Source organism: Somniosus microcephalus, chromosome 9, assembly GCF_052327205.1.
Source record: "Somniosus microcephalus isolate GS21.2 chromosome 9, FLI_Smic_1.0, whole genome shotgun sequence".
NCBI classification, from domain to species: domain Eukaryota; kingdom Metazoa; phylum Chordata; class Chondrichthyes; order Squaliformes; family Somniosidae; genus Somniosus; species Somniosus microcephalus.
Genome location: NC_140995.1, coordinates 172,597,005 through 172,610,376, shown reverse-complemented (window position 1 = coordinate 172,610,376; position 13,372 = coordinate 172,597,005). Strand labels below are relative to the sequence as shown.

At 45.5% G+C, this 13,372-nt stretch overlaps 1 protein-coding gene across 1 annotated transcript in view; it reads left to right on the top strand.

The window, feature by feature from the left end:
• The window catches only part of LOC147112843 (uncharacterized), an 85,968-nt gene that overhangs the window by 42,658 nt on the left and 29,938 nt on the right, over positions 1-13,372 (top strand). Inside the window, exons 7-8 of the mRNA XM_085997538.1 lie at positions 3,904-4,029; positions 8,393-8,438. Of these exons, the coding sequence (XP_085853664.1) occupies positions 3,904-4,029; positions 8,393-8,438 (172 nt within the window). The remainder of the gene's footprint in view (positions 1-3,903; positions 4,030-8,392; positions 8,439-13,372) is intronic.

Genomic DNA, 13,372 nt, shown 5'->3' with positions numbered 1-13,372 from the left:
CCCTTCCGCGTGTTGGAGGCAGGGGATAAAACCTTCAAGGTAGATGTCGGTGGTAAACCGGACCACATTTCAGTCGATCGATTAAAGCCGGCACATCTGGACCCCGTCGAGACAGCACAACCGCCGAGACGAGGTCGGCCACCCATCGCCGTTACAGCAGACCAAGTGCGACCGCCCGCCAGCCGCCCAGCAGCCTCCGCCTCAGGAGTACAGGAGTCGTTCTGACAGGCTCATCAGACCCCCTCACCGTTTGACTTTGTCCGTTAAAGCGAATTCTGGGGGGCGCATGTGGCGGAGCCACTGAATGACTCTGGGCAACTGTATATAATTCCCTTTAACGATGTTCTAACACCAGCCTAAGCCTGTACCATTGTGTTAGACATTACTTTGTTTTGTATATAGTGTTTGTATGCACGGGGCGTGGCCCCTTTAAGAGCGCGGGTAAACGCGATGACGTCACGTCACAAACCACGTGACTACCCGGGGAGTCCTCGTGGAATCTCCATCTTGTTAAGACCTGTTTTCATGGCTCTCCTGTATCGATCTCATCAAACTGTTTGAACTCGTTTAGTTTTACATTAAAGACCTGTTTGAGTGATCTCCTGAGTCGACCTCAGTTATTAGTTAGGAATTCGTCAATTCCTACAGGGTTATGTTTTATTAGTATATAACAAAAAATACTTCTGAATGTCAGTCATTTTGAGGCTTGGGGGGAAAAGTAACACTCTAGACCATATTGTCCTCTTCAATGCAAATTTGTAATTAAAACCCTCAAACTGGCGTGGATAATGTGCAATAGTGGGAGTGCATTTTGTTTTCCTGATTTTGGGTTCATGGTTCACAAATTATTTCAATGTGCCTGGCATGAAGCAGTCAAACATGACATCCCTTTAATGAAGCTCAATTTCACATTTGTCAAGCAACTAATAAGCTTTCTAATTAACACAAAGCACAGAAAGGTTTCAATCCAGCTGTTGAAAGCAGAAAACACTTGTTTTAGTTTGAAGAAAACTGGGTTCAGAAATTTGGATCTAAACATCCGGGGGGAGAATTTTAACTCCAAAGAAATGGTGGTTTGGGGTTGGGTGAGAGGTTAAAGTGTTAAAAAACTGAATCCCGACCCCAGCCCCCTCCAACCCGCCCACTTCTGGTTTTAATGGAGGCGGAATGGGGGCAGGCAGCCAACCCACTCCCGGGAGGCAAGTTGCCCATTTAAATATTATAATGCCTCAGATTTAACCAGCATTTCAGACTTAGCAGTGGCTGGTCGAGTTTCTTGGGCCTCGGGGAATTCACCAGCTAAAGTAAGGTGAGGACTGCTGGATCCAGCAGGGAAGTGCCTTTACACTTACCTCCTGGATCCAGCGTCCCTGTTTCACCCACCCCCACCCCACCGCGATCGGAGAGCCCCCACTCCCGCCGAGGCCTCCGATTTCCCCCTTCCTCACCCCACCCGAGGTCTCCAATTTCCGCTCCACCGCACCCCAACGAGGCCTCCGATTTTCCCCTCCCGAGGCCCCCAATGGCCTTCCAGGACTCTTCCCCCCGGCCCCAATCCTTCCCCCACCCGATGCGCGGCCCCGATCCTTGGATGGGAGCCAGGCTGCAATGAGACACGTGTGGGTTGAGACACTACATTTACATAGTATTGCATAGTATTACATAGTATTTACAGCACAGAAATAGGCCAGTCGGCCCAACAGGTCTATGCCCGTGTTTATGCTCCACGCGAGCCTCCTTCCACCCTTCTTCATCTAACCCTATCAACATATCCTTCTAGTTCTTTCTCCATCATGTGTTTATCTTGCTTTCCTGTAAATGCAGTTCAGTCTTTCCTTGTAGTTATACCCTCTTTGTTCTGGTATCATCATGTTGGGCTAATTGCCCACCAACTGCCCAGCTATTATGCAGGAGATTTTTACGGTTATTGACATTGTGGCTTCCAATGATGTTGCCGAGGGCAGCATGTAATTGACAAATAGGAGGGGGACCAAAGATAGATCCTTGGGCGACTCCAGAGGTAATGGTGGGGGGGGGCGGGAAGAGAAACCATTGCAGGAGATTCTCTGGCTACGACTGGAAAGATAGGAATGGAACCAGGTGAGGGCAGTCCGACTCAGCTGGATAACGGAGGAGAGGTGTTGGAGGATGATAGTATGGTCAACTGTGTTAAAGGCTACAGACAGGTTGAGAAGGATGACAAGGTCACAGTCACATAGGATATCATTGGCGACTATAATTAGGGATGTTTCATTGCTGTGGCAGGGGCAGAAACCAGATTGGAGAAGTTCAAACATGGAGATGCAGGAAAGATGGGCATGGATTTGGGAGATAACAACACATTCAAGGACTTTGGAGAGGAACGGGAGGTTGGAGATGGGGTGGTAGGTTGCAAGGATCAGAGAGTGTCAAGGGTGGATATTTTGAGGAGGGGGAATATGACAGCAGATTTGAAAGGGAGCAGATAGTACCTGAGGAAAGAGAACAGTTTACAATGTCAGCTAGCATGGGGGCCAGGAAAGGAAGTTGGGAGGTCAGCAGTTTGTAGGAATAGGGTCGAGAGAGCAGGACCTAGGCGAGATGCACTCGAAGAGGGCAAATAGAGAAATGAGAGAAAGATGCAATTCCCTTTTGAAAGTTACTATAGAATCTTCTTCATCTTTAATATAACAAAATGCCCCAACACACTTTCCAGTTAGGGAGACCAAGTACTGTTTGGTTCAGCTTAAGCAAGCAGCTAGAGAGGGAGGGGGGGGGGGGGGATGAGATGAGAAGCAAAGGGACTAAGTTTCTTTTTTTATAATAATTCTTCGGGATATGGGTGCTGCTGGCAAAGTCGACATTTATTATCCATCCTCAGTTGCTCTTGAACGCTGCAGTCCATGTGGTGAATGTTTTCCTATAATGCTGTTAGGTAGGGAGTTCCAGGATTTTGACCGAGCGACAATGAAAGAACGGCAATATATGTCCAACTGAGGATGGTGTGTGCCTTGGAGGGGAAGTTGGAGGTGATGTGTCCCCATGCAGCTGTTGCCCTTGTCCTTCTAGATGGTAGAGGTCACAGGTTTTGGAGGTGCTATGAAGAAGCCATGGCAAGTTGCTACAGTGCATCTTGTAGATAGTACACACTGCTTCTACCAATATTGGCATGGTCAAATTCATCTGCGACAGGTAGATTAATGAGATGAGGTTAAATAGGTTATTCCCTTGTGTTGATTATCTCCCCACCTGCTGCAAGCTCCGTCTGGCATCTATGTCCATCAGGACTCGGCCAGCTCGTTCTGTGGTCAAACCACTCGGTGTAGGACATTGATGTCACCAACCCAGAGTACGTTCTGTGCCCTTGCTACCGCTAGTGTTCAATATGGGGTACTGATTCATCAGCTGAGGGAGGGCAGTAGGATTTTTCCTTGCCCATGTTTGGCCTGAAACCATGATATCTGACTTATAATAGGTTCTGTGCCATGAGTGAAGCTTTAATATAGAGACATAATTTGTGGACAGTGCAGACACAGTTTGTATATTTAAATTCCACCTTCTGCAGGAATTGCAAAGGGAGCATGTGGAACCAGTCAAACTTGTGTGAGTAAAAATTGATTACTATATCTGCTGTCTTCTTCTTGTAACAATAGTTTGAGCACAAATTACAAATGTTATGCAGCAGTATGTATATAATATGTATATTTACCCCATTCAAGTGGGTTGTGTATGTTCTTCTCTTTATACAGCTCCCCGGTGTTTCATACGCAACTGAAAGGTAAAGTAAGTAAGCTGCTCCTGGGTTCACATCTGCCTTCTCAAAGCCCTAATGAGCAGCTAACTAAGATTATATACAAACTGCAACATGTCCATCTGTGAGATCACTATTGCACTATATTTATCATATGTTCTTTTCACTCAAAGTATTACAGTTGTGCTGCACTGAGCAACATAGCATCCAACCCACATCACCATCAAACCATGCTTCAAATAGGTGATGGCATTCTCCTCAAAATGTTACTGTCTCTTCTGTCTTCCTCTGTGGAAAAGGTAAGATTTCTGAGTAACCCATTATTCTCATGATTGCTCCAATGAAATGATTGTGAGCCATGCCAAACCAATTGCAAAATTTAGGGAGAATAGCGTGTTCTTTGATATTCTAGCACTAAGTGAAATTTTCCCAGCTTGTTAAGTCTGTGTAAAATGTTTTCTTTGGATTATATTCACATGAAGGAATGGGCTTCTGATAAAAGGCTAAATTAAGTGGCTGAGAATGCTTTTTCCTCCCCACCTTTCCTAAGTTACTGGCTTCTTGCAGCGGTATGGTTCCACATGTCAGGCACCCTCTGGTACCTTGTTCATGTGGCATTACTCGTGTGTAAACTTTACCAATGAGTGTTTGCAGACGATTCAACTTTTTGTTATCGCAGCAAACCCCAAACATGTCCTCACCCAACATCAACAGATACCCCTCCTCATTTTGACCACAAACTTTTGTTTTATCCCAAGCTACTTTTGGAATGAAGTCCTCCATTATTACAACTTTGTTACTACTGCAAACCTCTTCAAATTGCTTATAAACCTCATCCTTGATTTATTTTGCACTATTTTGTCATTTGCAATGTACTCCTAAAATACTCACAGATCCCTTAATATTTCTTAATTCAACCCAGTCAAACTCCACCTAAGCATCACCATCAATAAAAACTTCTCTTTCTAAGCTTAATTAATTAGGGCACCTATTCCCCCATTTGACTTCTCTATCTCTCCTGAAAATGTTATAGCCAGGATAATTAGTTTCCAGTCTTACTTTGGCTGGAGCCAAGTCTGGGTCAAAGCTGCAGTATCATGGGATATGAGGAAAGAGTGGGGGAGTGAGACTAACTGGAGTGCTCTTCTAAAGAGCCAGCACAGACTCGATGGGCCGAATGGCCTCCTCCTGTGCTGTACTATTCTATGATTCTATGTCCCTCCATTCTCATTAGTATTTCGAGTTCCCCAATGCTTTGCACATTGACATGTAAATACTACAACCCTGATCTATTTGTAGACTTTGGAACAGTTTCCCTTTCTATTTTTCCTTATTATTTCCTTCTCTATCCTTCTCCCAGCCACCCTAAACTATATGGAGGTTATTTTGGTGAAAGAGTGAAAACAGGCATTACATTAGTGCTGTGCTAATAAAACACGCCTGATTGAAAGTCAGGTTTTAACACACAATTTTGGTCCTAATTGATGATTATCGTAATAAAGGCGCTACATCAGACACCTGCAGGTTTAGCACTCAAGTGCTGATTAGCCGCAATTTTGATGGAGCAGTATATGTGGACTCCACACACCCACTTCCACTGAAGGTGTGGAATGGGCTGGCTGGCACACAACGGCATGTTTCAGGATGGCTCAGAAACTGAGTGAGAGGGCGCACAGGTTCTCGGGCACAACATTGGAGCTCCTGGTGGAGGAGGTCCAGAGGAGGAGGGATGTCCTGTACCCGCAGGGGGGACGTCCTGTACCCGCAGGGGGAATGTCCTGTACCCGCAGGGGGGACGTCCTGTACCCGCAGGGGGGACATCCTGTACCTCGCACTCCTGTCCCCCTCTCCTGGTGGAGGAGGTCCAGAGGAGGAGGGATGTCCTGTACCCGCAGGGGGGACGTCCTGTACCCGCAGGGGGGACGTCCTGTACCCGCAGGGGGGACATCCTCTACCCGCAGGGGGGGATGTCCTGTACCTGCAGGGGGGATGTCCTGTACCCACAGGGGGGATGTCCTGTACCCGCGGGGGGGACGTCCTGTACGTCGCACTCCTGTCCCCCTCTCCTGGTGGAGGAGGTCCAGAGGAGGAGGGCTGTCCTGTACCTGCAGGGGGGATGTCCTGTACCTGCAGGGGGGACGTCCTGTACCTCGCACTCCTGTCCCCCTCTCCTGGTGGAGGAGGTCCAGAGGAGGAGGGATGTCCTGTACCCGCAGGGGGGACGTCCTGTACCCGCAGGGGGGACGTCCTCTACCCGCAGGGGGGGAGGTCCTGTAGCCGCAGGGGGGATGTCCTGTACCCACAGGGGGGATGTCCTGTACCCGCGGGGGGGACGTCCTGTACCCGCAGGGGGGACGTCCTCTACCCGCAGGGGGGGATGTCCTGTACCCGCAGGGGGGATGTCCTGTACCCACAGGGGGGATGTCCTGTACCCGCGGGGGGGACGTCCTGTACGTCGCACTCCTGTCCCCCTCTCCTGCAGTAGCTGGTGCTGCTCTGCCTGGCCTCATCATCTCCTCCCGTTACTCCTGTAGACAGTAGAGGGGCATCTATTAACTGGTTTATGGTAACATACCTGGCCAGCAGCCTTTTTGCCTGCTGCACTGTAAACCAATTTTAACAGCGGTTCCGAATCGCTACCCCACCTTTCAGTTCTGACTGGAGGACTTATAACTAATGATATTAAAACGGACAATTGGTTTGGATGTGAGAAAAAGTCAAAATTTATTAAACTAAAGAAACCATAATCAAATATAAACTATACCACATGAACACAGTAAATGCAGTAAAAGTGTATAACGGGGGGGGGGGGGGGAGGGTACAGACGGCAAAAACAATGGATACAATGGCTACAATGTTATTTAAACAATCTTAGCAATTCCCTTAAATCACCACCCCAAACTCCTTGCTAGGTTGTCTTGTTGAGGAGTCAGAACACCCTGCTCACCTGTGGTCCAGCGAAGTAAAAAAGAGAAAGATAGCTTCTCAGCAGCTATCTTTATACCTGTGTGCTCCTGCCATTCTGTCTGGAAAATTCCCGCCTAAAGTTCCAGTACACAAAAAAAAGGACTGTGATTGGTCGCTGAATTGCTTGTTTAAACATAGCCAGCCATAATAACCTGTCTCTGCGGCCTCGGGTCAAGTGGGCAACTCCTGACCTCCCTGGTTTGATTGACAGGTCTTTCACACAGACACATTACAAGCTGCCCAGCTGCTTTTGCCATGCTTTTTGCTGATGGCCATTTTAAAACCTTTGTGATTGACCGGGCTCAAAGGCACAAATTTTAATCAAGATGTACTGTCTCAATGTGTGTGAATATTTCCACGAATTTCCTCGATTCCGTTGTAGTCCAGCTCAGCCCAGCTCAGCAGTCTTTCGTGGTTCTGAGTATGCTTTAAAACATTGATCTGACCCAGAGGCAATTCAAAACACATAAATCTTCATCCACGATGTGGACCAATGTTTCTTTTATCTTCAGGGAAATTAGGGGAATTTTGCGAAACCCCTACAAGACCAAGGGGGACCCCTAGCAAAAAGCTGGTGATCAAGCACTCCCTTTCTCCTGGTGACTCCTATAAGGTGGAGTAGCACAGCACTCACTCTCTTTAGGTGAAATCCTCAGAGAATTTCCAGAATAAATGTTGATAGAGTGTTGGTGAAGTCTTGACAAAGTGTCCCAGAAAGTCTCCCGATGTGTTTCAAAAGTTTTCTTCAAACCTCCAGCAGCAAGTGAACAGTAAAAGGTGATACAATAGCAAAATACTGCAGATGCTGGAAATCTGAAATAACAACAGGAAATACTCAGCAGGCCAGGCAGCATCCGTGGAGAGAAAAACAGAGTTAACGTTTCAGGTCTGGGACCCTTCATCAGAACTGGAAAAAGCTGGAGATGTAACAGATATTAAGCAGGTGCAGAGACAGGGGGGGTTTAGGAGGGGAGGAAGGAATTGAAAGAACATACTGTGCTTATGTAAGAGGCAGGAAAGATAAAATGTTGCAAATGGGAATGGCAAAATCATACAGCATGAAAAATGGGGGCAGGAATTATTATCTGAAATTGTTGAACTCGATGTTGAGTCCGGAAGGCTGTAAAGTGCCTAATCGAAAAATGAGGTGCTGTTCCTCGAGCTTACGTTGAGCTTCATTGGAACAATGTAATAGGCCGAGGACAGAGAGATCAGAGTGGGAGTGAAGCAGAGAATTAAAGTGACAGGCGACCGGAAGCTCAGGGTCACCCTTACAGACTGAACGGAGGTGTTCCGCACCTGCTTAATATGTTACATCTCCAGCTTTTTCCAGTTCTGATGAAGGGTCCCAGACCTGAAACATTAACTTTGTTTTTCTCTCCATGGATGCTGCCTGGCCTGCTGAGTATTTCCAGCATTTTCTGTTGTTATTTCAGTAAAAGGTGATATACCTGTACGTAGTGCTCGAAATTCTCAGCAATGACTTGTTTATTCCCAATCAGCTGGTCGCTGTTAGGAGAGGTCGTTAAATGAAGCGTTATCCACCAAAGTGGCGTGCAGCCTCTTTAATGAGCGCTGGCAGGCAATTTAATTGTCAATCAGCCTCTTAACGATCATCTGGGTGGCCATTACTAGCACTGGAACTATTCTAATTGTTGTTCACTCTTTTTGATCAGGCTTTGTGATTTTCAATAGGTCTGCTGTCAAGCATGCTACTGTCTCAGGAACTTGTCTCTAAATGGTAAGAGGAGAGCAATTTAATTTTACAACTATATTTAAAAGATAAATTATTATAAATAGTGTTGGAAATTTGTACACACTTTGATGTATGTATATCCATTTGATGTATGTAAGACCATTTTTATCCTTAATTTCTTTACAAAAGTTCTGATTATAAGCAACTTTTTGTCCAACTGACCCTTCCTACATAAGATGGGTTCACTGTAAAAGCATTGAATTGACTCCTAAGGATTAATTAATCAATCTCTGATAAGGTTGGGCAAAATGTTTTCCTTTGTAAATTAGACTCCTGAATATATGTTATGTTTTTTTCAGCATGGAGGGCAAGATGATCCAATTCACAGATAATTTTATGGACATGCTGCTGTTTAGTATAGACTTATTGAGACAAAATTTCTAGGGTGTGAAGTTAGACCTCCTGCTCTCTCCCCCTCCCCAGCTATTTCTCTGTTCTTCAGCATTGGGTTGACCAAAGCTGGTAAAATTTGTTCACAAAAGAAAGTCTGTGAAAATCTTAGTTGAGATATTTAAGGGATTGAAATTTGAGTGTCAATGTTAGAAGACAAAATCACTAGCATTATGGCGTCATGGGTGCCTACAGTCTCACATTCTTAGACCATAGTTTGAATTTCTGAAGTAGTACTGTGTGTGTTCTTTACAGAATTGGATAGCTAAGTATCTGTAAAATTGTTTTTTACATTGCACTTAATGGAGTTCCAGGGCTGGCTGCTCCTGATACACTGATCCCCTGTACCTGGTGGCAACTCTGGAGTAAACTTGTTATATTCACCAAGATTGGAAGATCCAGTAAAAAAAAGTATGTCTTTCTGGCAGCCGGCTTGAATGAATCTAGCAGTTATTGTTTTTGAGTTATATTTCTAAAAAACATTTAAAAACATAGTAATTTTCCCCATCACTCTGTAAAATCTTCAACAGAAGTTAGACTTACTACAACTAGTGCATAGCTTCTACGAGTATTGGGATCGGATGGGATAGGGGGCGCTGAGCAGCAAAAGATAATGGCCCAGAAATTCGGGTCGGAGGCTTCCCGCGGGTGCAAGCCCCCGACCTGCACTTACCTTGCGTACTGGCTGTTGAGCTGTGGGCTCGCGTGGAATTCCGATCCTGGGCCTGCTCCAGCTGCCGGCGCGCAGTGCTTGCGTATCCCAGGGGCGCAGTTAGTTCGATGCGGCCCCTGGGATCACGTGGGCCATGGGGAGCCAATCAGAGCAGGGAATGCTCCATTCATAAGATTGACAGGAAGAGATGTCAAAACTTATGAATACTACAGGCCCCAAAACATCACTAAATCTTCAAATAATTTTTTTTTTAAATCACATTTTTTAAATAAACTATAAATTACATGAAATAACTATTTTAAACAATAATTTAAATTTTTGAAAAATAATTTTATTTTCTAACGGGGCTAAAAATAAACTTACCTTGCTTTAAAGTATTTAAAAATAATAAACCTGTGGAAATTTTTTTTAAATTTTAATTAATTCACCACTTACCTTGTAAAAAGCAGGCCTTACGCCTGCTTTTTAAATGTGTAAATTCTGCAGACTTACCCTCCCGGGAAAACCTGTAAAAAAAAAACGCAGCCTCTCCGGCGCACGCGTTCGAACTCTGAACCCCTTCTTTCAGGGGAACGGAAGTGCCGGTTTCCCACGTATGTGCAGTGCATGCAGGGCACCAGTACTTCCATTGGGCCTACGGGTGAGTACCCCGTGCGTACTCACCCGTGGAGACCCGAATTTCTGCCGTGGCTAACAAGGGAAATTAGGGATAGCATAAGATCCAAGGAGAGGACATATAAATTGGCCAGAAAAACATAGAAGATAGGAGCAGGAGTAGGCCATTCGGCCCTTCGAGCCTGCTCCGCCATTCAATGAGATCATGGCTGATCATTCAAATTCAGTACCCTGTCTCTGCCTTCTCCCCATATCCCTTGATCCCTTTAGCCTCAAGAAATATATCCAACACTTTCTTGAATATATTTAATGAACTGGCCTCCACCGCCCTCTGTGGCAGAGAGTTCCACAGGTTCACCACTCTCTGGGTGAAGAAATTCCTCCTCATTTCAGTCCTAAATGTCCTACCCCTTATCCTTAGACTATGACCCCTGGCTCTGGACTCCCCGACCATCGGGAACATCCTTCCTGCATTTAGTGTGTCCAGGCCTGACAGAATTTTATAGGTTTCGATGAGATCCCCTCTCAATCTTCTAAACTCCAGTGAGTATAAGCCCAATCGACACAATATCTCCTCATACGTCATTCCTGCCATCCCAGGTATCAGCCTGGTGAATCTTCGCTGCACTCCTTCCATGGCAAGAACGTACTTCCTCAGATAAGGCGACCAAAACTGCACACAATACTCAAGGTGCGGTCTCACCAAGGCCCTGTACAACTGTAGCAAGACATCCCTGTTCCTGTATGATGTGCCTCAATAATCCCGAGACTCGATGTTAGCGAAACAAAACAAGGCTTTTATTAACTTAGAAGATAACACGCAGTGGAGAGAGGTATCTTCCATCTGGAGCTCTGCAGTACTGGATATGAGGCCAGACTGAGCTGGCTTACATAGAGGCCAGGTATGGGCGGAGCCCTACACACAACACATTCCATACATTCCAATATACAATACAATGGTGAGGAGAAACCTGAAACCAACCACAGTCACAGGCAATACAATGGTGAGGGGAAACCTGAAACCAACCACAGTCACAGGCAGTGATGAATGGAATATTTCATCACACTGTACTCCAACCCTCTTGCTATGAAGGCCAACATACCATTTGCCTTCTTAAATGCCTGCTGCACCTGCATGCTTGCCTTCAGCGACTGGTGAACAAGAACACCCAGGTCTCTTTGCACTTCCCCTTCTCCCAATCTATTGCCATTCAAATAATAATGTGCCTTCCTGTTTTTGCCACCAAAGTGGATAACCTCACATTTATCCACATTGTAGTGCATTTGCCATGTTTCTGCCCAATCACCTAACCTGTCCAAATCATACTGGAGTTTCATGACATCCTCCTCGCAGCATACCCCCCCACCCAGCTTTGTGTCGTCTGCAAATTTGGAGATATTACATCCAATTCCCTCGTCCAGATCATTAATATATATTGTGAACAGCTGGGCTCCTAGGACCGATCCTTGCGGTACCCCACTAGTCACTGCCTGCCACTCGGAAAACGACCCGTTTATTCCAACTCTTTGCTTTCTGTCCGCCAACCAGTTCTCTATCCAAGTCATTACCTTGCCCCCAATCCCATGTGCCTTAATTTTGCACGCTAATCTCTTATGCGGGACCTTATCGAAAAGCAGTAAACCTGAGGATTGGGAGCAGTTTAGGATTCAACAAAGGAGGACAAAGGGATTAATTAAGAAGGGGAAAATTGAATATGAGAGTAAGCTTTCAGGGAACATAAAAACTGACTGTAAAAGCTTTTATAGATATGTGAAGAGAAAAAGATTGGTGAAGTCAAGCGTAGGTCCCTTGCAGTCAGAATCAGGGGAATTTATAATGGGGAACAAAGAAATGGCAGACCAATTAAATACATATTTTGGTACTGTCTTCACAAAGGAGGACACAAATAACCTCCCAGAGATGTCGGGGAACATAGGGTCTGATGAAAGGGAGGAACTGAAAGAAATCAGTATTTGTAGGGAAATGGTGTTAGGGAAATTGATGGGATTGAAGGCCGATAAATCCCCAGGGCCTGATAATCTACATCCTAGGGTACTTAAGGAAGTGGCCCTAGAAATAGTAGATGCATTGCTGATCATCTTCCAACATTCGATGGAATCTGGAACAGTACCCATGGATTGGAGGGTAGCTAATGTTACCCCACTATTCAAAAAAGGTGGTAGAGAGAAAACAGGGAATTACAGACCGGTAAACCTGACATTGGTAGTGGGGAAAATGTTAGAGTCCATTATAAAAGATGTAATAGCAGAGCACTTGGAAAACAGTGACGGGATCGGACAAAGTCAACATGGATTTACAAAAGGTAAATCGTGCTTGACTAATCTACTGGAATTTTTTGAGGATGTAACTGGTAAAATAGATAAGGGAGAACCAGTGGATGTGATGTATTTGGACTTTCAGAAGGCTTTCGATAAGGTCCCGCATAAGAGATTAGCGTGTAAAGTTAAGGCACATGGGATTGGGGGCAAGGTATTGACTTGGATAGAGAACTGGTTGGCAGACAGAAAGCAAAGAGTTGGAATAAACGGCTCTTTTTCCGAGTGGCAGGCAGTGACTAGTGGGGTACTGCAGGGATCGGTCTTTGGACCCCAGCTATTCACAATATATATTAATGATCTAGACAAGGGAACTAGATGTAATATCTCCAAATTTGCAGACAACACAAAGTTGGGTGGGAGTGTGTGCTGTGAGGAGGATGCCGAGAAACTCCAGGATGATTTCGATAGGTTGGGTGATTGGACAAAAACATGGCAGATGCAATATAATGTGGATAAATGTGAGGTTATTCACTTTGGTGGCAAAAACAGGAAGGCAGCTTATTATCTGAATGGCAATTGATTGGGAGAAGGGGAAGTGCAATGAGACCTGGGTGTCCTTGTGCACCAGTCGCTGAAGGTAAGCATGCAGGTGCAGCAGGTGGTTAAGAAGGCAAATAGTATGTTGGCCTTCGTAGCGAGAGGGTTTGAGTACAGGAACAAGGATGTCTTGCTGCAGTTGTACAGGGCCTTGGTGAGACCACATCTTGAGTATTGTGTGCAGTTTTGGTCACCTTATCTGAGGAAGGATGTTCTTGCCATGGAAGGAGTTCAGCAAAGATTCACCAGGCTGATACCTGGGATGGCAGGAATGACGTATGAGGAGAGATTGGGACGATTGGGCTTGTAGTCTTGGAATGAGTGACCATAACATGGTTGAATTCCAAATTCAGTTGGAGGGTGA